General features: G+C 39.6%; 2 protein-coding genes across 5 annotated transcripts in view; both read left to right on the forward strand.

Moving 5' to 3' along the window:
* The window catches only part of LOC111336066 (3'-5' exoribonuclease HELZ2), a 61,410-nt gene extending 41,281 nt beyond the window's left edge, over nucleotides 1-20,129 (forward strand). For both annotated transcript variants that reach the window (XM_088736281.1, XM_022942095.2), the window contains exons 18-38: nucleotides 64-217; nucleotides 1,034-1,211; nucleotides 1,758-1,865; nucleotides 2,294-2,862; nucleotides 3,758-4,196; nucleotides 4,290-4,603; nucleotides 4,830-5,100; nucleotides 5,395-5,844; nucleotides 8,481-8,559; nucleotides 8,673-9,920; nucleotides 10,164-12,802; nucleotides 12,885-13,108; nucleotides 13,465-13,547; nucleotides 13,642-13,770; nucleotides 14,040-14,222; nucleotides 14,893-15,179; nucleotides 15,498-15,824; nucleotides 16,158-16,394; nucleotides 16,971-17,130; nucleotides 17,307-17,474; nucleotides 17,793-20,129. In XM_088736281.1, coding sequence (XP_088592407.1) covers nucleotides 64-217; nucleotides 1,034-1,211; nucleotides 1,758-1,865; nucleotides 2,294-2,862; nucleotides 3,758-4,196; nucleotides 4,290-4,603; nucleotides 4,830-5,100; nucleotides 5,395-5,844; nucleotides 8,481-8,559; nucleotides 8,673-9,920; nucleotides 10,164-12,802; nucleotides 12,885-13,108; nucleotides 13,465-13,547; nucleotides 13,642-13,770; nucleotides 14,040-14,222; nucleotides 14,893-15,179; nucleotides 15,498-15,824; nucleotides 16,158-16,394; nucleotides 16,971-17,130; nucleotides 17,307-17,474; nucleotides 17,793-17,893 — 8,348 coding nt within the window. In that variant the 3' untranslated portion in view covers nucleotides 17,894-20,129. The remainder of the gene's footprint in view (nucleotides 1-63; nucleotides 218-1,033; nucleotides 1,212-1,757; nucleotides 1,866-2,293; nucleotides 2,863-3,757; nucleotides 4,197-4,289; nucleotides 4,604-4,829; nucleotides 5,101-5,394; nucleotides 5,845-8,480; nucleotides 8,560-8,672; nucleotides 9,921-10,163; nucleotides 12,803-12,884; nucleotides 13,109-13,464; nucleotides 13,548-13,641; nucleotides 13,771-14,039; nucleotides 14,223-14,892; nucleotides 15,180-15,497; nucleotides 15,825-16,157; nucleotides 16,395-16,970; nucleotides 17,131-17,306; nucleotides 17,475-17,792) is intronic.
* A 1,868-nt stretch (nucleotides 20,130-21,997) lies between these two features.
* Nucleotides 21,998-24,249, forward strand: part of LOC111346790 (3'-5' exoribonuclease HELZ2) — a 62,104-nt gene continuing 59,852 nt past the window's right edge. The window contains exon 1 of one of the 3 annotated variants that reach the window (XM_088736290.1): nucleotides 21,998-22,548. The gene's annotated coding sequence lies outside the window, so the exon portion shown is untranslated. Of the gene's footprint in view, nucleotides 22,549-24,003; nucleotides 24,159-24,224; nucleotides 24,246-24,249 lie in introns of those variants that run through there. The other 2 variants (XM_088736288.1, XM_088736291.1) reach the window with 2 other exon arrangements.

Here is a 24,249-nt window from a genome sequence, read left to right on the forward strand (position 1 = left end):
TGATTCTAATTAGTAATGAGTTGAATATGAAAACTCCAATTTGTCTTTCTAACTTTGAACTAGTACTTCCTACCCCACGGGAAACTCTTACCGGATCATATGGTGGGATGTTATCTGCCTCTGATGAAAATTCCGCAGCCAAGCAGCCTCCAGTCCAGCTGCTATATAGACCACCCCCACCAGGAGTGACAAATGGCTCCTACAGATTGTGCAAGAGGTAATATGATTGGTAGATACGATTAAAATATCGCTTCTGCAATAGTAACATGGTTTTTTTGAAACCTCAGCCAAAGAGTTATCGAAATTGATGACACCAATGTATCGTAAATCTCTAGGCTCAGTTGATACCCAAAAATACCTCGTTGTGTTACACTGAAAATGAACGTTGCGCATCTGGAGTTGATATTGGGATAGATTCTTGGTTACTTAGCAATGGTATTTTTAGAAGTGTAGCAGATGGATGTTATGCACATGCATTGACAGGCTCAGAAAAGTCATCTATCCTCATTTTATCAGCTTATATCAAGGAGTCATACGAGGTTTCTCAGAAACATTAGCGTTTCTCAAAAAGATATATGTGTTATTAACCAAGCGTGAGGTCAAGATGGCTGGATGTTGGCCGAGTTCTTTTTTTTGCATTTTTATAGACCGAGACGAATATAATAAAGGATTTATTATAGTAAAAAAGGATTTCACTTCATTAAGAATTACGAGTGACTTACTTCAAGAGCCGGGAAAGAAAGCCAACTGAATTTGTGGCACAAAAAGTTCACGAGAGTCGTTTCTGTTTCCTTTTTCCTTTTTTGACTATCTGTGTTTCCATCGCCGAAATTGTCCAAGAATTACGAACTTAGTTCTAATTCAATTTTTTCATGCGCGGGATCAATGCAGGTAATCCCGAGCGGGCAAGATAGGCCAATCTTGCCCACTCGGGTAGCCAATCAGAAAACGGGATTCGCTTCATCTTGCCCGCGGGCGCTGCGAGCGATGTAATAATATCCTTTACTGCAATTTCGTCTTACCTCAATAACAGCTACTATACAAGTGAACGGTGCAGATTCGGCAGAGGGTGCCTCTATGCTCACAGCCAGCAGGAACTGAACGAATGGAAACAAGAGTACGACAGAAGAGCGACTAAGAACCTTGAGATAAAAATCAAAGAAGAGGAGGAAATGTTTTATGCAGAAATTTTAAAGGCACCACCAGAAGATGTAAGTAACTTACTTCATGATGATTTTACTGACGAGATTTCTTTGTTACTCAATCTCCTTTTTCAGCTATCGTATACACTCGCAGCTCGGATCTCATATCTGGAGAAATTTATAAGAAAGAAACAAATAAACATAGAGACAAACGAAATTTAAGCCTAACCACGTTATTTCGATGTCAATTTTGGAGAAGATGTTAAGAGTGAATAGAGTCTAATTCTAGCGAAACTTCTATTAATCCAGCTGAATATTTTTTTCTGAAAAACCCAATCCATCGATGAAATCGTGGATTAGAAAATCTCGCAAACGTATATCGACATGATTTTAAAAACGCGTTTGAAATTATTTCAATACAAGTTTGAAAATGATTATTACCTATGAGTCAGGACTTGTTTAGTAAAGAGAGGGTATAAACACAAAATGGATCACACCGATCCAATAAACTCTGTACGTTTATCGATAATGTCTATGGCTTTCGGAGAGGCAAAGATTCCTTTAGAGTTTTGCTTTGGATTCTATTTGTTATAATTTTTTTTCTGACGCTAACAGCGTGTGGAATGTCTAGCTGGAGTTGAGGTTATATGCGCTCCCCCTGAGCTCAATGCAACACTCCGAAATAACGAGCAGTTTAAGTGGACATTTACTCTTACCTTCCAGGTAAGTTTATAACAATGAAGACACTGATGCTTAGGTATATTTATTGAAATTACAGAAAACGATGACATCATACCTAAAAATGTCTACTATAACTTTTGAAATGCCAAATGATTATGATAATGATAATGAATATAATAATTATGGTGACAATGACAAATGATTCCTTACATATATTTTTGAAGCAACAATCTGATTTTAAAATCGACTCAGCAGCAATTTATGTGCGGGCTAAGATATATTTGAGAGCTAGAATATAGAAAAAAGGTGACGACTGAACATTCTTGGTTGCTAAATTGCCACCAAAACTTAAAATTGTCTGAAATATTCAGAATTCTGGTGGAAAGATGCGGGTGGGGCAATGCGGAGTTCAAATGGCGTGACATGAAATTCTTTTAACTTAATACATTGTGTTTTATCACTTTTTTCAGCAAGATGAGGTAGGATCGTTAAAGAATATCTTACTCCTCCACCGATACCACAGCTGTTTTCACCTAACAGAAATTCGCGTTGGGTGCTTTGAAGAAAAACATGGCTCTGAAAGTTACAAGTCTTGTTACACAGCCAAGCTGAAAGACTCTTGGTACAAGTCTCCAAATACCCCAAGAATGGTTGGGCGTGTAAAGCTGGCTCTTACAGTCTCGTTCGAGTCTCCTCTGTATGGAAGCTTTGAACAGTTGGTTTTATTCGACTTCGGGAGGAAGCCCTACCTTGTGAAAAGGCTTAATGCTGATGTTTCGAGTGGGTCAGGGACGCTTCCCATCGCACCAGTTAATTCCGCCACGCATGAGTCTGCAATATGGGACGAAATGTCAGTGGAAGTGGTCAGATTCGTCCACGAGACAGGAGAGGCTCTTCAGGCAGAACACTTGTCAAGGAAGTACAGTCTTCCTAGACAAGTAGAAATTACTGAAGATGTACTTAGCCCTAGGACCTACAAAAAAATGGTGCATCAACTACTATTTGTGGAGGAAAGGTTTATGAAAGAAGAAATATCACGGTATGTTTATAACGAAGGTTTTAGATAAACTTCAAACTCAATAATCAATAGCTAGGTATGCTTTTCTAATAGTTACTTTGCTCCTGTGGGGTTTCGCTACAGTAGGTACACAATCAGGATCATCGTATGACCCGTCCGGCCCTACTCATGCAATTCTTTAGAAAACCATAGTGACAGCCGAAGTGTGTAGGACCAGAAGGGTTGACGTGAGCTGGTGTGGAAAAAGCTGTCCTGCACTTATAAGGTTTTGTTGCAAATTACTGCTCGCTGTTGTAGCAAAAAATTAAGTGACAGCTGTGAACAGAAATGACAAAATAAGTCACGTTTTTCGATGCGTTGTGAGTTTCTTGCACTGACTTGGAAAAACAAAGGATAAATTGTTATTTTTTCCTTTCTAAGGACTTTTCCGTGCGCCCCAGTCTATCGTTTCCTTTTCAGGTTAAAGAAGATTTTCGAGATTTTCAAAACTTATTAGTCCTATGACTGAGTTCGGTCGAGCTGGACAGGAAAACAGTTGGCTCTCGTTTATGACGCACGGACCTTGCTACCAAATGTTTTCCCGTCCGGCTCTCCCACTCAGTCAGTAAGTACATATAAGGCGTTTGAAATATGCTAATCCATAATGAGTGAACTTTCCAAAAACGAAAAAAAGGGCTCTTGTATATTCCATTACGAAGGAAAGAAAGCACATGTAGATTTTATCATCATAAAAGCGCTTACAAAGGGTCAAAAGGAAGCTAAAAGCGGCTTGTTTGGTAAATTGAATTAGATTTCGCGTACGAAAAAATTATTTCATATCGCCTTAATATTGATGAATAGTGAGTTTCCTTTAATTTTTAGGATTCCGTTTTTGTTTAGTGGTGAGTTTTTTACCTGGTTGTTTCATTTTGTGTAGTTACACCTTAAAAAATGCCCAACTACATGCGCAGTGGAATATCTTCGACGATATGACTGGAATGAGGTGTGCTGTGGACGGTGAATTATTTGGTGTCCTTCGTCTGCAAGAAGAAGACGCTCTTAGACCAGATGACGCCGCTGGTCGTCTCCTTTATCGCAAAGTCAATTCTGTCTGGCTCCAACTGGCCAATAGTGGATCTCAAACGGTTTACGAGGCTCCAGTGGAAAAGGTGGAGAGTGAATGCGTTGTTTTAAGACTCTCGTCCAAATTGTGCTCCGACCTAAAGCTGCATGACACTTGTGATACTGCTGTTAATGCTCAATTCCAGCTGAATCGTTGGCCACTTTGTCAGTTGCACGAAGCTGTTGAAAGACTTACCTCAGGACAGTTACGCCTCATATTCCCGGATCCAACTGTTGGAACTGTCATAAGTAAAGTAAGCAATTCTAAGTTGTAGATATGCATCGAAAGTCTTAGGTCGTTTTCTAACTTTATGTAACTTAAACACATGGGAATGTTGGAATTGCAGGAAAAAATCCGTTGGCAATGGCTTCTGGACAAGGGGTTGAATTCAAATCAAAAGAAAGTCATCGAAAGGATCGCTTCCCTTGAGGATAATGCTCTTCCCCTGGTCGTGTTCGGTCCATTTGGGACAGGAAAGACATTTACCCTTAACCAAGCTGTTCGTCTTTTGGTGCAACTGGACAAGTCGAACAGAATTCTGTTATGCACTCTTTCAAATCGGGCAGCAGACATTCACGTGGAATTGTTACATGAGTATCTCACTGAGAAGAATGGAATTCCTTCAGCAAGGCCTCTAAGGGTTTATCAGTCAATGAGAAGGTAAATGCATAAAGTTAAAAGAATCAGATCAGTTCTCATTTACGTACTTAACTTCTCATAAGCGGCTAGGTATGTCTGGGGCCTTATTAGATAGAGGGCTGAACTGTGCACATCTGATAAAAAACGATAAGTGACTATGAACGCTGCATAACTCCTTTGATTGCATGGACCCGTATTGCTGATTTGTGGGTAAGTATTGATCAATTTTCATTTTATCCTATTTCAGACACGAAACAACATCTGAGGTAGCTAGAAAGTACTGTTTGATCAAGGACGGTATGTTCGTTTTGCCCTGTCGGGATGACGTCGTTGAGCATCGCGTAGTGATTACAACACTGAACACGTCACACGTGCTTCTTGGTCTTGAGGTATTGCACGGATTCTTCACTCATATCCTCATTGATGAAGCTGCTCAAGCGCTAGAACCCGAGGCCTTAAACCCACTGAAGTTTGCTGGAACAAACACGAAAATTGTCTTTACGGGAGATCATATGCAGGTACGGATTTGGATTCAGGGGCCAGGGCTCCAAAGTTTTATATTGATGTTTGTTTAGCAGCTACGTCTTGGAGGTTTTTGTCTATTATTTTCATTTGTAGTATTATTACTATTACAATTGTTATTTTCATCATAGTTATTTTCATTATCATTATCATTCTCGCTTATATAGATTGAACTTAGTAAATAAACAAGTAGTGGACTTACCGAAAACTTTTTCAGAGAGAATAACAGTTCAGGTGATTTCTTCGTTACTTAAAGGAGTGAAACATTTTTAGTTTTCATCTCATGATAGATGAGCCCAGAAGTCTATTCGCCCCAAGCACTAAGTTTGGGACTTCAAAAGTCACTAGCTGAAAGGCTGTTTGACCTCTATGAAAAATATGAGGCTGAGGTCTCCAAGAGTAAACCTAAACAAGATGAAGATGGAGAACCCAATGTTTTGTGGCTGACGGAAAACTACCGATGCAATGAGCATATTCTCAAGTTTCCTTCTGAAAATTTCTATGGTAAAAAGCTGATTGCTCGCGGACATGAGTTCCAACCGGCGCACCCAAAATACGGCCCCCTATTATTCTTCTCCGCACGCGGTAAGGAAACAAAAGAGCAGGACAATTCATATCTCAACTTATCTGAAGTTTATGAAGTAGAGAAGAGAGTGAAAGAGATTGCCGACAGTTGGCCTACTGTTTGGGGCTCCAAGAAACTGACTGATATCGCTGTTTTGTCGTCTTATCGTTACCAGGTTTGTAATTGTACTTATCAAAAAAGTCATTAATTACGATAAGAAGTCACAAGATTATCAGCCTGTAGACGATTTCTCTTTTTCATTAAAAATATTCCTTTGAAGTAGGCAATTGAATCGAAATGTGGAAGGCAAAAGAGAGAGGCCTTGCCAGGTTCAGTCCGTGAAAAAAATACCTAACACGTTAATCTAAGATCAAGACGTCGAGCGTTGAGCTATCTTTCAGATCGGTTTTAAAACCTTCATTTACCACAACTGGCAGTAATGTCGCAATCTGATTGGAAAATTTGCCGTTGTCCATAAAAGCCGGTATAGACAACGCTGCTTGCCTCAACTCGTCACGGAATGTGTCCATTGCCAGAAATTTGGGTCAAAATGCCGGACGCGCGTGCGTATTGAGGAGTTAATGGCGGCGAAATTGTGTAAGGAAATGTATGGGATTTCCACAAAAATCCAAAATACAACAAATACGAGTCAGAGTATTCCCTAGCTCCGACTCGAAACAAGTTCAGTAGAGATTAAGCTGTACTTCTAGCATAAAAATAATTCAAAAGCTGTTTGTCTACTTACTTCCAGCAATGTCAGCAATGTTCGATATTCGAGGCTAGTCATTCCTTTAGTCTGTTTCAAATATAGCGTAATCCAAGGCAAAGGATTGTCGATTTGAGGAGCAACCCTCCAAGAAGTCAACTAGCTCCGACTCGTATTAAATAAAGGGAAGTTCGAAGTAAGCAAATCGTCCATAAAAAGAAACATTTCTTGACAATAAGATACTTTCCAAAGAGCTTGAGAATTGCTATTTTTGCTCTGTGGAGTCTGTGATCTGAGACTATCCTTGAGAACGCACCAGAAGGGAAAGCGTTAAAAGAAAAACCCTCTGCGAAACCTTTAAACTGTCGCCATATTTGTTTTTCTTATTCAGCAATGTTTGACGGGAAATAAACTCAATCCAGACCCTCTCATACTAAAGTAGAGCCTTGAACAAATTTATTTTCTCGCGCGAAAATTAGGAAGCAGATGAAAGAGATCTGTATAGTACGTTCGTTAAACTGTGTTTTCAACTGGAAGAAAAAGCTTTTTTCAGGTTAGATTTGCCTAGATCTTCCCATTATTTAATGCAAGTGGTTTAAGCTACAATTTCCGAAATGTCCGACATCCGTAGACGATTACAAATAAAGCCAGTTTGAATGGACATTGAAGCTTTGTACAGATTGACGCTTGCATTACATCAGAGAGCAAATTCCTATAAGTCGCTCTGCCTTAAAAATACCAAGAGATATGTTCAAAGCTGTTTTTTTGTTTTGCTTTTTTCTCCACAAAGAAGGTCCAGAGAACTTAAATCGCTCAATATTTAATATGGAACTTTTCCTAACCACTATCTTTATTTTCTTTCGACTCCAATCCGCTGACCAATGAATGCGGGAGCAAAATGTCCTCGATTTCTGGCGATGCATGCTCTGAAAGAATCGTTCTGTTTACGTCAATATTGTGTTAAAAACGAAGCGACTGCACTGCGTCTGGTGGGTGCTAAACATTTTGGTCCGCTGTGATGACAAATATCGTTGTTGATAAGAACACAGATCACATGACAAGACGCAAAATGCGTACACTGTAAGTACCCTTCCGTTGTCCCATACAAAGCCTTAGAAAACTTTTCTAAGGCTTTAAATGGGACATTGGGAGGGTACTTACAGTGCGCGCATTTTCCGTCCTGTTATGCTAAACCACTGTCGATTTTTTAAATAGAGCCTCTCCTTACTTTTGCCGCTGTTCTCACAGCGATGCTAATTTCCCCTTTCCTGCCTAAGGGCCTATCCTAACTAGTAGACAAAACTAGAATTGACCCGACAAAATCAAAGGACAAATTTTGTCTTGACAAACTTTTGTCTCCTCTTTTATATCTGCATTGAAAAATGTCGAAGCTGTTAAATCTTTCAAATTCAGTTAACAGCCAAAAATAACAACGATACTATACTTCACTGTAATCTTATTCGATTTAGCTTTTCCTTTCCCTTTGCTTTGAGTGGGCACTTCTGAATCTTTTGCCACACCTACCGCTTCATTGTTGGACTGTTAAAGTGGCGACTGGAAAATCACTCCACCGCTGTATCTTGCCCTGGCTGTCTCCAGCGCCTGACCTGCTCAAAATTTGCATATGGATTCAAACTCTAATTACCAGGATTCATCTTTAGTTGTTTGAAGTTGTAAAGTCCGCGAGTTTCGCAACGAAAGACAATTACTGCAATCTTTTGGTAGACTAGACTCAGTTCAATTACCACACCGGTGGTGGCGTTTACGACGAATGATCGACAAGTTTATTTCGGTTTTGTTTATTTAGTCGATTTTGCCAAGGTTTTACACGGGACAAATTTTGTCGGCGGTGCGTTTGAAAATTTGTTCGCTTCGGCCAAAATTTGTCAAGTCGCGACAAACCACCCACACTTGTAAAGTGCTGGTGATAAAAGAAAATTTGTCTAAAGAAAAAATTTTGTCGCTAGTACGGATAGGCCCCAGTTGTCATACCAGAATGAAAAAAAAAACATTATTGAAATGATATAGAAACTATTCTTCATTCTTGCAAAGAAACTTCTTGATTTAGATTCTTCTTTTGAAAACGATGAATAATTTATTCTTAGGTGAAAGCCATACGAAGAAGCTTACGTAAGGAAAAAGATCTGAGTGATGTAAAGGTGGATACAATCCATAATGTGCAAGGTATTGTCTTCCGTATTTTTAAATCATCTAATGAAAATGAAAAATAGATAGACTTACCTACTTTTATCTTCTGCTTCCTACTCCTCTTTTATTAAACTGCTTTCGCTTTTCAGGGGAAGAATTCCGGGTGCTTTTCATCAGTACTGTGCGCACATTTCATACTTGCAAGCCTCAGCAAGAAGAATTGCGTAACAGTGGATCAGATCGACAACTTTATTGGGAATTTTTGTCCGATCCAAAATTACTAAACACAGCCGTGACGAGAGCGAGATGCATGATAGCAGTAGTTGGCGATCCTGTCTCGCTGTGCACAGTGGGAGAATGTCGAGGAATCTGGAGAGACTACATCAAGAGATGTAATAAGGCAGGTGGCCTATATGGAACAACAATGGAGGAGCTAACAAGAGAAATAAGTGCTTCTATTGCTAGTGTCCAGCTCAATCCTGAAGCTAAAACGTTCATTCCAGGTTTCCTTCCAAAGATCGAGAGTGGCTTAGACGCAAAATCACCTGAAGACAAGATAGTTGAAAGTGTCCAAGAGGAGATACATGTAAAAGAGGTAATAGAGGAGCAAAATGTAGAGAACGTCCTCGAAGCAGAGAGCAAGACTCGAAAGGCAAGTGCCCAGCAAATCCTTAGTGGAGAATCGCACAAAGCTGATGACTTGGACAGCAGAGATCGACCGATTCTTAACCTCGAGGATCAGGAAAGGAATAAGGATGAAGGGGACGACGAGGACAATGCAGATTCAAACGACTTTCAAGATTGCCTTCTTGAGGACGAGACGGTATTCCCTCAAGAAATGGACGAAATAATTCAGGCTTTTGTCCAAAAATGCGAAGAAACACTAAAAATGGACGCAGAACGCAAATCGATTTTTGAGGACTCCGAATTCCCTTCCCTTCAAGCGGTGAAAGACTTGAAACAGCAACCAATCGAGCACATGCAACGCCCTGTATTCAATGGCGGTGCCGACATAAAAGACCTGTTCCCAGAGGTACGAGTCATAAATGGCCGTATTGAAGTGCGTCTAACCAACCTTGGCTTTTACAGTTCCCCTTCCGAAAGAGCTAAACGAATCATGATTTCCTCAGAGCAACAGGATTTTCTTGATCCCTCTGTCTTAATGCAGCTGATTGCAGATGAACCCGAGAAATACATTGTCTGCAATCTTCGTCTTAGTCCCGAAAAGTCGCATGTGGGCTATGCAGAAGTAGAAGATACCAAAACACCATCTATTTATATCAAAGGAAAGCTCCGTCAAGCATTCGATAGAGACAAAGTTGTTATAGAACTAGCTGAGAGAAAAACCCGTTCAAAGGCCGATGAAAATGAGCCAGCAGTCCAAGGAAGAGTTGTTGGTAAGAAGGTGTACTTATCTCCCTCCAATGAATTTCTTTTAATGCGTTAACCTCCACAATCTTCATAAAAACATTAAAATCCGATTTATTGAGAAAACACGTCATACATCTCTGTGAAAAGACTCGAGATTTTCCGAGTCAACAAAAGCATTGTTCGACAGTAGCTAAAAGAAATCTAGTTATTTTTAACCAGTTTTAAACTTTTAAACTTAGAAACTTGTCTGAATTTCCCTTCTTATTCAGGTGTACTTGAACACATAATAAGTCCACACGAACGTCAGTATGTATGTACAACAGATTACGCACATCCTTGGGTGATGGTACCCATCAACAAAGCAGCCACTAAACTGGTCAATCTTACAGACAAGACTTGTAGGGATATTCCAATGTACAAAAAGGATCACAACGGAAGAGCTATCAAAGTAAGAATGTTTAAAAGCGAGAAAGTCCTCAGTGGGAAGTACCTCTTTGTTGTAAAATACCTTCAGTGGAGAAGAGACTTCTGCAACCCTCTTGGTATCGTTGTGCGACCACTATCGAAAGGACACGACTTGAAAAGTAGCATGGAGATTGCGTACGCTGAGCACGGAGTAAGACGAGAATTTAAAGAACAGACTTTAAAGTATGTAGATGACAACTTTCCTCCAGGATGGTATATTCCTGAAGTAGAACGCAATGATCGCACCCAGGTTTTTGATGCAATCACCATTGATCCTCCCACATCCCTGGACCTTGACGATGCCTTGACGATAGAGAATGTGTCACCCTCAACGTTCTTCTTAGGGATACATATTTCCGATGTCAGTTTCTTTGTTAGACCAAACACTCCATTAGATGATGAAGCGTTCTCACGTTGCACCTCATACTACCCCGCCAACGGACATGATAATGTTCCTATGCTTCCGCGCCAACTTAGTGAGAATTTTTGCAGCCTTCTCCCCAATGAGGACCGTCTAGCAGTATCGGTATTCGTGACCATAAACGAAGAAGGAAAACTAGTCGGCGAGCCACAGATAAAACGCACAGTTGTTCGATCCTGTTGTCGGTTGAGTTATACTGAGGCACAGATAATCATTGACGAAAAAGATACGGGCACATCAGGAATTTCAGAGGACATAAAGGGGAAGGTCAGGCAGCTAAGTTCCTTGGCCCAAAAGAGAAGATTTCATCGCCTCCGAGATCGAGCATATGATCACTGGCAAAACGAGGGAAATGACTTTGAGGCCCATGAGCTAGTAGAAGAATGGATGGTTCTTGCAAATGAAGAAATGGCCAAAATGTTGTCACGAAGGAACTCTGAATTAACACTTCTGAAGATACAACTGCCACCAAAAGATCACAGACTAGCCGAATGGATTCAAATGTACGGCAAGTATACGAGAATGTCACTTACGCTATCTGCAACGTTTAAGAATGATACAACAAACGCTACACTATTAGAAGCTTTTCATGATGAAAGCATCAAGTTCAAAATCCAGAGGCAAGTTTGGTGTGCAATATGTCAAGCAGTCGAGTCAAACGACTTGCCCACACTTCAATACCTGATTTGCAACGAGAGCCACCATCCACAAATTGCCACAGCTGTTTCACAGTTTCGACGTATGCAGGCTGAATCTCGATGTGTCTGTGAAGGAGAGCAACCACCCGAGAATATTTACCACTACTCTCTCGGAATACCTCGATACACACAATTTACGTCGCCAATAAGGCGGTATATTGATATCGTGGTGCATCGGCTACTAATTGGTCTCGTATTGACGCCTTCCAGCAGCTACGAAGTTAATCTCCCCAATAAAGATGATATCATAAAGGTGTGTCGACGTTATACATACATGCAAGACAACGCACGGAAATTTGAAAAGTATTGCAGGAGGATCCACATGGCGACTCAGCTTCAACAACGGTGTCGTGAAACACAAGTTTTCATTGAAGCTATTCAGCATCAGTCAATGTGTCTCCAAATCTTACACAAAGAAGATGATCTCTTGGCAAGCAAGGACAAAAGAATAGCCCTCAGTCACCTTAATTTACTGACCGTGGAGGAAAAAAAAGAAGCTAAAGGTGAAGAGCAATCGATAGTTCTCAAGTGGAAAATCAGAAAGTATGTGGCGCCAGATTTCAAGAGAGACACCACAGATTTATCCATTTCTAAATACGGAGGCATTGGCGAAGCGATTGAAATTCCTTCTGATATTTGGGTGTCTCTGTTAGATATGGTTCGAGCTAACGATGAGGAGAAGCTAATAGGTACAATCAAGGAAGTAAAAGAAAAGCTAGGCGGCATGCCTTCCAATCGTGGAAAGGACACCTCAGCTCAAAGAAAGTCATCTGGCCAGGTACATGGAATCCATTACAAGCATCCTCATCACAATGAAGGGGCACAGCCGTTATCTGAGGGGACAGTAGACCATTTTTACGAGAAGAAAGTCACACTCAGAAAATACGATTTCCTGTCTGTGCAGCTCTGTCCTCACATGATACGAGGAATCATCCAACCTGATGTCCAGTTATTTAAGGTAGATTCTTACCTCAATATCTGTATTGAACACCGTAAGCATCCAAGGGAGTCATTTTCGCACACAGCTCGACACCAAGCATCAAGGGGACGGTATGAAAGCATCGAAGAGTACATAGAGGCTTGGAAACCAGTTCTTGCAATGGAGGCGGCGACGGAAGCGATAAAGGAGAATGATAGTTTCACCATTGAAAACCTTAACGTGCTTTGGAAACGTAAGGCTGATAGTACAAGGGGAGAGTTTGAACTTCCTTCAAGCTACTGTGATAGTCGACAGCTACATTTCTATGGGGGAGATCTTGCATGTATCCGTATGTCTTACTGCGAAACGTCACTTCCTTCAGGGGAAAGTGAAAGCCACGGAAAGGTATTTACTATAACTCATTATTCTTGTACGTTGATGGCATTGCTATGTAGCATGCTTATTTCAGTTTTTCCCTTTCCCACAGTCCTCCAAAGAGAGTCTACATTCTGATTCAAGTGGCAGTGCAAGTGCAAATGACTTTTGGGTGGCACATTGTATTATTAGGAGTGTAAACTTTATTAAAGAAAAACGGATTGTAAAAGTTAAAATGTACCTTCATCAATCGGCATCAACCATGCCAGAGGGAGTTTCCAATGAAGAAAGCCACAGATGTACTTTAGAACTCATCCACAGAACACTTCCTCAAAGGTACATGAATAACTATACTATCGTAAGTTACTTGGTTAAGCCCTCTGCTTAATTTCTCTTATCGTTGAAGTAATTCGAATCTTATAATTAAAAGCTTTTCAAATAGCTGTGAGTTGACTGAGCAAGCAAAGTAGTGGTATCTAAACAGTTATGCGGATCTTGAACAGTTAAACCTTGACACGATACGAAGTGTAACAAACTGACAAACTGAATTAACAACATATGAGGTCTTGGTATTAACTCGCTTCATCACGATAAAAAAAAGTTATCTCCACTGGTTGCTTAGTTAAATCTATTACTTATTTTTTACGTCTTGGAGTATTTGTTTTTTTTTTAACTTTTATTTAACCCTCCAGGCGAATGTATGCAGCGCTAGGCAGTTTGGAACACTCATCTGAGCTTGTTCATGCCATTTGCAGAGGAGAAGAGCCATCAAAAGGTATTAATTATAGGAATCTCCGCGAAACGTCTGGATTATAGCGTCCGTATGATATTAAACCTTCGTAATGCTTTTTTTTTTCGGTCACGGTTAGAAAATCATGGCGAACTCCCCACGAGCCTGTTTTTGACACAGTTTGGTTTTAAGAGGTTGAATACATATCAACAGGCCGCGGTCAAACAAGCACTCTGTCATCCATTCACGCTTATACAGGGTCCACCAGGTAGGAGTCTGTGTTTTTTGATCAACGTCCAAAAGCGATTAGAGGCTTTAGAATGATCTCACTTATAAACACTGTTTAGTACAATGTACTATACTTAAGTTATAATGTACGGGAAGATACCACGTCACTTATTCTATTACAACTGAAAAAAGCCCTCGCATACCCATTTCTGAACTTCAGTACAAGTGGCAGCAATGAAACCTTGTGACAACTCACTTACGAGTGAATGTTACTGACGAACAAACAAACAAAACAATAATTTTGCTCAGGTACTGGGAAAACCGTAACAGGAGCACACATCGCCTACTGGTTCGCAGAACAAAACAAGACGAAAAAGTCTTACAAGCTGTTGAAAAAACAGACAGATGGAACTGAATGCGATGGAGTACACAAATCACCACCTCAAGTTATTTATTGTGGACCATCTAACAAGTCTGTGGACGTGGTTACAGGTAGGCTGTGGTGGGAAGAAAAGTCAGAAATTCCGTCTCACAAGAAACCAAATTGCGCTGGCACTCCATGAGGTCCCGAAGTAATTTTCCACGAAAGACAAGCCAATCTAACAGAAAATGCTCTAAGCTAGCTTGATGTTGTTCGCTTTAGAATTTGATTTTCATATAATTTAATCACATTGACTTGGAATATACTAACATGAAAGGGCTGACCTCATGTTCAAGTTTGTTGTGGTAGGCGTAAAGTAATTTGCATGCGTAAATATTGGAATAGATATATATTAGCTGTTTTGGAAATGAAATTTTGTAAATGCGTTGTTAGATCGCGTGACATTTCTCAGTCTTTCACAATTGCTGCTCTTTTGCGCAAGACCCCATTAAGACCCTTGCTAACAGAGAGCTTTTACGTAGTGATAATTGTGGTAACCATATTACGTCATATGGTCAAAAGTGTTGCCTATCGGGAAATCTTCAATCGTTTAACAATAACTTATTCCGACAATGGTGGCGCTATTTAAAGTACAGGTGACCGGTATCATTAACTTTCAATTTGGTGACGCAAAACTTGAGTAATAGGTAGTTAGCTCGTAAAATATCAATTTTAAGTCAATTTAAAATAAATCCCGCGCAAATCCTAACAGCTTACATGAAGTTTCATCTTAACCACCAGAGCTCCTTTTGAAAATACCAGATTTGAAAGTTCTCAGGGTTTATAGTGATCAGATTGAGCAGAAAGAGTTCCCAATCCCAAACAAGTTGAAGCCAGCTCGAGAAACGAGGAGTGATGACGAACTAAAAGTTTCCAGTGACCAAATAAAGTCTGTATCCCTTCACCACGTGATCAGAGGTCCTGAATGCCCTTATTCAGAGAAGCTAAGGAAATATGAAGAGGGATTTGCCCATTGTAAAGCGATGAAGGAAACGATAGGCCAAGAGGAAGTCTCCAACTACTGCAAGGTAAGAGATTTGTGAATGTTTGACTAATGCTTCAATATGAGAAGTGAAGACGGAGTAGATGGGAAGGTTGTTGATTGGTGGGAATTCTCTAATATTGGAATGATTGAGCTCTCGTAATTTAATTGATAAACTAAGTCACCTATTAAAGGTGATTGAGATTTACATAGTGATATGTTCCGTATGGCTCTCTTAGAGAGACAATCAGGGTAACTAACTAAAGGTTATATTATTTTTCAATAATCCAAAAAGAATGTTAATAAATCTCCCTACAATTATCTATTTGAGATAAATGATGACTTTTTAAATTTTGCCCCAAAGATCATTGGACTGGCCGAAAAGTGGGCGCTTCAAGAGTCTCGAGTTCAAATCATTCTATGTACTTGTGTAGCTTCGGGAAGTCCTAGGATAGTCTCTTCTTGCGACAACATCCAGCAATGCATTGTCGATGAATGTGGCATGTGCATGGAGCCTGAATCACTCGTGCCTATCACGTGCTCAACAGCAAAACAGGTGGTTTTGATTGGTGATCACAAACAACTGCAACCTGTAGTACAAGACCATGTTGCAAAGACACTTGGCTTGGGTGTGTCAATGTTTGAGAGGCACTCTAAACGAGCTATGATGCTAGAACTTCAGTACAGAATGGTAAGATATTTACTGAAGACTGCATACGCCACATATTCATATAGATTAAGGACAATCTTAAATCTTACCCACCTAAGATGCGGTGTTTTGGTTACCTTTGTTAGCATCCAACGTACTACTTTAAGGGTGTAGTTGCAATACGCATAGTTTTCTGAATCGATGTCCACGAAAACTGACTTATCCGTCCAAGGATTTATTTTATTGTGTTGGTGGTAAACAAGATTACAGTATCAGGAATAAACAGCTTATTTTCTTTTGTAGGAAAAAAATGCAACTTAAACTCTTTTTTTCTTAACAAAGACATATTTTAAACTAGTCTATTCCCATTTCTAGCACGATGGAATTCGTGAATTTCCATCGAGACAATTTTATAATGGAAAGCTACGTACTGCTGACGTGGTGAAGTCACGTGCTCCTAGTCCAGTTTCCTTTTGGCCCGCGCAAGTGCGCCGCCAAAGGAAACTACCAATTGTGTTCTGTCACGTAGAAGGGCAAGAGGAGTCTGCTGCCATAGCAACCTCAGAGAGCAACGAGGAGTCTAAGAGAAATATGAAAGAAGTTCATAAAGCGGTAAGTAAATTTTCACTAAGTTTGAGAAAGTAAGAAAAAATTTAGGGAAGAAGTTGTATCAAAATTTTTTCAAACAAAAGGTCATGAGGTGATCAAAGGCAGCTCAAGTCCTCTTAGCTGGATTTTCAAGTAACTTGAATATTTTCCAAGCCTGTTCTAAGATTTTTAATCACACAAGAGGCATTATTCATGGGTTACGGTTAAATTATCATATGATAATAGGATTTTCCAAAGACGATGATATGGCTAATCTGCAACTTTTCCTGAAGCACAGTGGAACCGCCCGACCCCCTCTGCCGGAGACTCCGCTATCTGGAGAGTATATTTATTCCCAGGACGAACACTGGTCCAGACTAAATCCTCCTAAAATCTCTGTATATCTCAGACATATATTGCTGTCTTAGCATGTTAACGTGATGTACAGTAAATTGTAACCGTCAAAGGAGAGTCGCAAAGGAACCTTAACCCTTCATCGTTCGATTAAAAACTGTCTACCCGAGTTCCTTTGGCTAGACTGAAGCTTTGCGTGGCTAATAAGTCACCATGTCTCACTTCTTTCTCTTTCCTCGCGAACAGGTTCAAATAGCAAAACATCTTGTTAACCGTTACGTGGCCCACGTGCAGAAGTCAGATGTGGTTATTCTGTCACCTTACAGAGAGCAGCGAAGCAAAATCAGTGAACTCTTAAAGGGAGCGTATGAGGATATCAAAGTTACAACAATCACTAAAAGCCAAGGTAAGGCAATGAAAAGAAAGGCTATTGTCAGAAGACTCTCTTAAGAATACCAAAAAAAAATAAACAGAAAAAAGGAGGTCTGAAAATAGAAAAAAAAAAATAGTGCGCGTTGGAAGAAGATGCAGCTCTCGTAAAGTTTCGAATTTCGATTATTGACTTCCTCTTTCAATTTTTAGGGAGTGAATGGGATTACGTCGTTATATCTTTGGTTCGATCGGTGAAGCGTGACGAAATAGATCCCGAGCCTTCCCTTTCTTGGCTTCGTGAACATCTGGGTTTCTTGACTGATGAGCATCAGATGAACGTGGGGCTCACTCGAGCACGTAGAGGACTCTGCATTATAGGTGAGATATGCAGTTTTACTCTCGTTAGATCAGGTGAAAATCGAGTACACAATCTAAGATTTGGTTGGTTTTGTTGTCACGCAGTCTTTTCAGCAATCATATCTCATCCTCTAAAGAAATGAGATACATATTAAAAATCAACGTGACATGGTCACTCACGAGGGTCTTCTGTAATTGAGTATCTGAAGTTTGGTTTAAATCCTTATCACATTTTCTTCGTCATGTTTGTTGAGTTTACATTTAAAGCTTTAGGATTGTAGTATACGGCACCATAATTAGAATAACTAGAATAACTAAGCTTCATCTTGTTCCCTTAAGGAAACAAGTATCTTCTGGAATTGGATCCTGCGTGGAAAAGATTGTTACAGCACTACGAAGATAATGGCTGTCTTGTGAACGAGGATTGGCCTTGGTCATAACTGGGTGAACTTCGAGTCACAGATTTTTTTTTTATTTGAATTGAAATGAAATTTAAGTCGGGGGAGAATTTTTACTCACGAAGCCAAGCCTTGACCATTTTTTATATCATCTTCCAGAGATGTTAGTTTGATTTGAGCACACGTTTTGTAGGTCAGGAGTAAAAAGAAAGGAATTGAAAGGATTACGGGGGACTTGGTGAGAGTGAGAGGATATTCGCATTTCTCTTTCAAGCCAAGTTCTTTATCTTTTTTTAGTTTATTTTTTCAAAAAGCTAATATCAGGTTCTTAAAAGGAGTGTAAAAACAACCTAAGAAGGATAATTTTATTCTCCATTTATCGCTTTAAAATTGAGCATCTAGTTTATCCATTAATAAGAATAGGCATAATTGCTTCAAATCACAGGAGCAGAACTGGATTTTCTCTCCAGGAATATAAGATTGACAATAATTTTTCTGTAATAAAACAACAGTGGAGAAGACAAAATCTGGGAGCATTATGCCCAGTTCAGACGCCGTACTTCAGCCGTGCCGAATCGAATTCAACTTTAGGCCGACCTAAATTAGTTAATCCTGGCTGAATTGATTCAGACGCCGAACTTATTTCGGCCAAAATTAATTAACTGAAGTAAATTTGTGGCCGGGGCCGGCGCAGTGTTATAAATAACTGACGAGAGTTAATTGAATGGCATGGTCGTTGTAAGGAAGTTTTAAGTATTTTATTTGGTCACTTCTCTAAAGAAGTACCTAAATAAAGTGCGGCAGTTGATAAGTAAGTGTTTCGGCGCGACCAAACATATTTCCTTGAAATGTGAAATTCCCATATGCAATAAATGTTCAATTTTTGGAGAAAACAAAGATTACCATGCTGTCGCTTTTTTCGTTATACGATACACAAAAGAGGCGGGAAAGGACGTTGCTGATGCAGAGGACAACGACATCATGACCAAAGAACCAACAGAGCGAAGAATCAGTCAGTTCGAAAGACGTAGAATAGGGCGCCCATTCAATATCTGTCAGCATCATTTCACTCAGCCCGCCAAGCCGCCATTTTTCCTCTGCAACACTCCTTTACGCGTGCTCATATGTAAAAACCACCAATACATTATACTAATTTCAATAATTTATGCATTTGATTCGGCTCATGTGGAGTACGGCGTCTGAATCAAGGCCGGTCTACAGCCGTTCTTCCCGGCTGAGTCAGGCGGGATTAATTGACCGAGCCGATCTAAATTAAATTAGCCGTTCCCAATTGATTCAGACGTCGTGCTTCACATGAACTTAATACGTTGAATTCGATTCGGCTCCGCTGAAGTACGGCGTCTGAACCGGGCCTTAGTATTTTTTAAATCACCGAGGGAAATCATCATGCACACGTTTGATATGTGATACGAGTTTTCACTTACCTACTGCATTCCTTATACATATGTATGCTGTTTTTCCAAAGCATTCTCTCCTTATTACCACAGGAACTCGGGCAGTCAAAAGTGTCTCATGATTCATCAAATGACCTCAGTCTATCATAAAAGATCATGATTAGTACAAGAAACTTTCTCTGGCATAACAATCACGATTGACAGGAACACGAATCTCAGTTATAAGGGTCTGAATGGGGTGATGGCTTTTACGGCGAACAGTTAAAACTTTGAACAAGTTACATACCTCCTCCCTATGAAAGGAAAGGGTTTAGTTATGTAGATGATATGGTAATGAGTGATAGAGTCCTCCATCGAATTCGTGCTCCTAGCTTTAAGGTGGTGATTGCATTTGACAACGCACCACCCACCGCATGTATCGTTTTCTGGAAGGCGTGATCTAGATGGACACAATTTAACCTTTTTCTATGGCGAACACACCGTTTAACTGGTTTCAGTGAAGTAATTCAGTTAAAAAGTATTTGATTACAGTACAAAGCCATTTTGAATAAACTTGAAGTTTACTAAAGAACAGTAAAATATTTTGTTGCAAATATTCAAAGAATAGTGTGACGTTCGTCACGAATCAATTCTTATTTAACGTGTGTTCAACGCAATCGTTCACAGTGAGGCTAATTAATGCAGAAAGTCTTCCCACAAAATATAAATATAAGATTTATATTTATTCAGTACCAATGAGTGTTTTAAGTATCGTAACAGGTAAATTCCCAGAGAAATAAAACGGGGAGACATGATAAGAACTACAATGTGAATAGCAGCATTTGCTTCAAAGAGATTAAAGTGGCGCAAGAATATTTTCCGCAGATTGTGTTTGATTTGTGCGAGGGTCTAAGCTGGGAAAGAGGCACTTTTAATCACCTAGAGTCAATGTTACAGCGATTTTACAGTGTTATCCGATGACCGTTTCTATTTAAAACTGTAAGACAACATCAAGTCCCAGCATTGCAGTTCTCTTCATAGCAGTTATTTTTTTTCTGTGAGATATTTCCCCACGGCGAGGGGAAATAAGAGCATATCAGGGGAATTAGACGAAGAAACGATCGAGGAAAGGAAAAGTGAGGTCACTGGATAGAGCGCTGGACTGTTGTGCGGGAGGTCGAGAGTTCGAGCCCCGGCCGGACCAACACTCAAGGTCTTAAAACAAGTGAGAAGAATATGCTACCTTTCTATTAAGAAATGGTTAGATACTCTATTCTTCTCGGATAGGGACGAATAAATGGAGGTCCCGTCTCCTGCAGGGTTAGGGGTAGGAGACGTTAATTTCCCATGCACGAGATTAGTTACTGTGTGATGGATGTCCTTCCCTGGGGTGGTTGCTGGGTGGGAATTGTCCCTGAAAAGCCCCCATGGGGAGTGGTCAATTAACGCATGTATGTATGTATGTATGTATGTATGTATGTATGTATGTATATAGGTATGTAAGACCTGAATTCCCTATATCCTGGGCGAAAAAATTCCGCTTAGAGTTGATTAAAACGTCATCGCTAAGGGCCTAGTAGGATTTCAAGCGGCGGTCATGCTCTCGTTAAGTGTCGTTTGCCTTCCTTAATCTGAACCTTTTGCTTTTGAGTCAGTCTGTCCTCTTACTTTGTCAAGGAGTGACCTACAAATGACTGTCATAGTTTCCAAGTACCTCTGACTTCTCTTGGTCAAGCGTTTCAGCGTGGAATGGAATACGATGTTGATTACTTAGATATTAACGTAATTATTCACTTCATTAATCTGCTAAAGGTTGATCAGTGCAAGGTAGATTAATTCCGTCAATCGTTTTAATAATCTTCATTTACTTCAACGAACCAATCTCATTGAATAAAGGCTCGGATTACTAACTGTGTAAATGAAGAGATTAACCTAATGTTAAATGAACCAGTTATTAAATAAACGATATTCACACGACGGTGTTTCTCAAAACCGTGCATGTTTTAATTTCCCTTTTAAAAAAAATTGCCCTTATCAAATGTTCGCTCTTTCTGTTAACGAATGCAAAGTAAATCGTATGTAAGCTGCTGGGCTATTTTAAACTGACGAGGTTTATTACCTGAGAAGTTTCAGTGATTGGGTGGTAGAGATTAGGTGATACCATGAGAGAGTCAAGCGTTTTAGTCTACATGTACTTATCATCTCGATCAATTATGCTAGGCATCCCATTAGACTAGGATTTATTTGATTACAAGTTAACGGTGTGAGATCTTGAATTTTGATTTTAAATGTGACTAGATGTTTTTAGCCGGTTCGTCTATGCTCCGTGGATGAAATGAATAACCCTGTCAGGAACATGACGTGCCAACCCAAGTAGCAACTCACCTAATGTGAAATTGACACAATAATATGATAAGCATTTTTTATAATCGTTTTAAAGATCCATCGTCCAATTATTTTTTAGGGAACTTATAAAATTGCATTACTGAGTTTAGATTCAGCAGCGAAAGTGATTTTATTTCTTTTATTCTCATAGACGAGTTGATTTCTCAGTAACACAATAAATAATTAACTCCGTTTTCTCTCTCCTTGTGCCCGAATTTGTTTGGTAATCGTTGACCTTTAATGAAATACTACACGGCACGGAATTCTATCTCACAATCACTAGAACCATCATAAACAAATCATCCTTTTGACCTTCTCTTTTTCTTACTAATTTTTTTCCAGGTGAGTTCTATTTCTATCACAAAAGAATAGCTGACCAAGAGTGTGACCTCAAGACGTTTCAATTTTATTTTTGTCGAAATGTTTTCGATAGCGGTACGCCGTGAATATCGAATTTCACCGGTACGTGGTTTTTCTGAGAAACTTTGATTAATTAATGGTGGGCGTGATTGTGGCGTGTTTCCGAGAATCGGCTGGTTCGTCATTTTACATGCCAACGAAAGTTAGAGTATAGTTTCCTGTTTACAACTAGTCCAATACGTTTTATTTTTTCACGCGTTTTAAATCTCATTGGTCCGTCTCTGCCTAATGACATTTATATTTAACTAGTGCGTACTTACTCAATCAGCGGTTTAACAAAGCAAATCATATTCACCGTGAGATCACTTCCGCTTTTCCAAGAATTCGATTTTTGTGACGTATGTTTATAAGAAGATGCTGAGTGAGGGGGAAGACTTCTCATGCCCTTGTGGCATTTCGTGAATCAGCAAGCAAGACAGGGTTTTTTTAAGTTTTCATTGCTACTACGTCGCATTTTTCCTTCATTTTACAGCATTTGGTAGTATCAACGAGTTCCAGGTGAGTTTAGACGAACGGATATGGTTGACGTTTCGAAAGGAAAATTCTTATTTGGAAGATCCGAAGGCAGGGAAATAAAGAGCGTAGAGGAATAAGAAATTTAATTAAGTATGAAGTAGGACATTTTAATATTTAAGCAAATAAACTTCAGACGCTCTGGTTTGTTATCGAAGTGCTCTGTCACTAACCCTCCATTGCGTAGAAAATGTATTTCGAGGCAGAAATCGACGGAAACAAACCAAGAACTCGACTAGATTGTGACCGTAATCGACGTGGCATAATTTGTAATTTCCGGCTCTCGAGGCCTTTGCGTGAAAATGATTTCTGGCCCTGGAATTTAAATATGAATAGGTGAAAATTTGTGCTTATTGACCAATAACTACATCTGATTCAGCAGTTTTTTATCATGCTTTTCAGAGAGCACAAGAATATATGCCTTCACAATTATGCATTTAAAAAATGCTTGTGTCTGTGCTAGTGTGTTCTATTAATAATGAAATCAGCGACCAAATATCATAAAGCAAAACGCCTTACTCTTGATCAATCAACTAGGCATCCCATTAGAATAGGATTTATCTGACTACAAGTTAAACGGAGTGAGATCTTGAATTTAGCTGGTTGAAATGAATAACCCTGTCAGGAGTACTGATGATGTGCCAACCCAAGTAGCAACTCATGTAATGTGAAGTTGACACAATCATATAATACGCATTTTTATAATCGTTTTAAAGATTCAGCGTCCAACTGTTTTTTAGAGAACTCATGAACTTGCAGTATTGAGTTCAGATTCAGCAGGGAGAAAGTGATTTTATTTTTTTTAACCTCATAGAAGAGATGATTTCTCAGAAGCACAATAAGCAATTAAGTCCGTTTCCTCTCTCTGTGCCCGAATTTATTTGGTAATCGTTGAGCATTAATAAAATGTTCACTACACCACACTGAATTATATCTCAAAATCGTTACAACTGTCATGAAGAAAACATCCTTTTCACTTCCTTTCTTTCTTGCTTACTTTTTTCACAAAGGTTCTATTTTCTTTGATAAAAGAATAGGTGACCAAGAATGCGGCCTCAAGACGTTTCAATTTTAATTTTGTCGAAATGTCTTCTTTAGCGGTACGCCGCGAATATCGAATTTCACCAGTACCTGCTGTTTCTAGGTATCTTATGGGTTTTCTGGGAAACTTTAAATAATTAATACTAGGCGTGTTTCCGAGAAAGCTAGTTCGTTATTTTGCATGCCAACGAAAATTAGAGCATAGTTTCCTGTTAAAAATAGTCCAACACATTTTATTTTTTCCCCGTGTTTTAAATCTTACGAGTTCGTCGTCTGCCTAATGATATTTATTTTTAACTAGCGCGTGCTTACCCAGGCAGCGGTTTAACAAAGCAAATAAATATTCACCATGACCTCACTTTCGCTTTTCCTAGAATTGGATCGTTGTGACGTATGTTTATAAAAAGATTCTGAGTAAGGGGAATCTCTTGTCGTGCTCTAGTGGCATTTCGTGAGTCGCCAAGCAAGACAGCTTATTTTTTTCAGTTTTCATTGCTACTACGACGCATTGTTCCTTCCCTGATACGACGTTTAGTATTATCAAAGAGTTCCAGGTGAGTTTAGATGAACGGATATGGTTGACGTTTCGAAAAGAAAATTCATATTTGGAAGATCCGAAGACATGGAAATGAAGAGCGTAGGTGA

This window comes from Stylophora pistillata, chromosome 10, assembly GCF_964205215.1.
Source record: "Stylophora pistillata chromosome 10, jaStyPist1.2, whole genome shotgun sequence".
NCBI lineage: Eukaryota > Metazoa > Cnidaria > Anthozoa > Scleractinia > Pocilloporidae > Stylophora > Stylophora pistillata.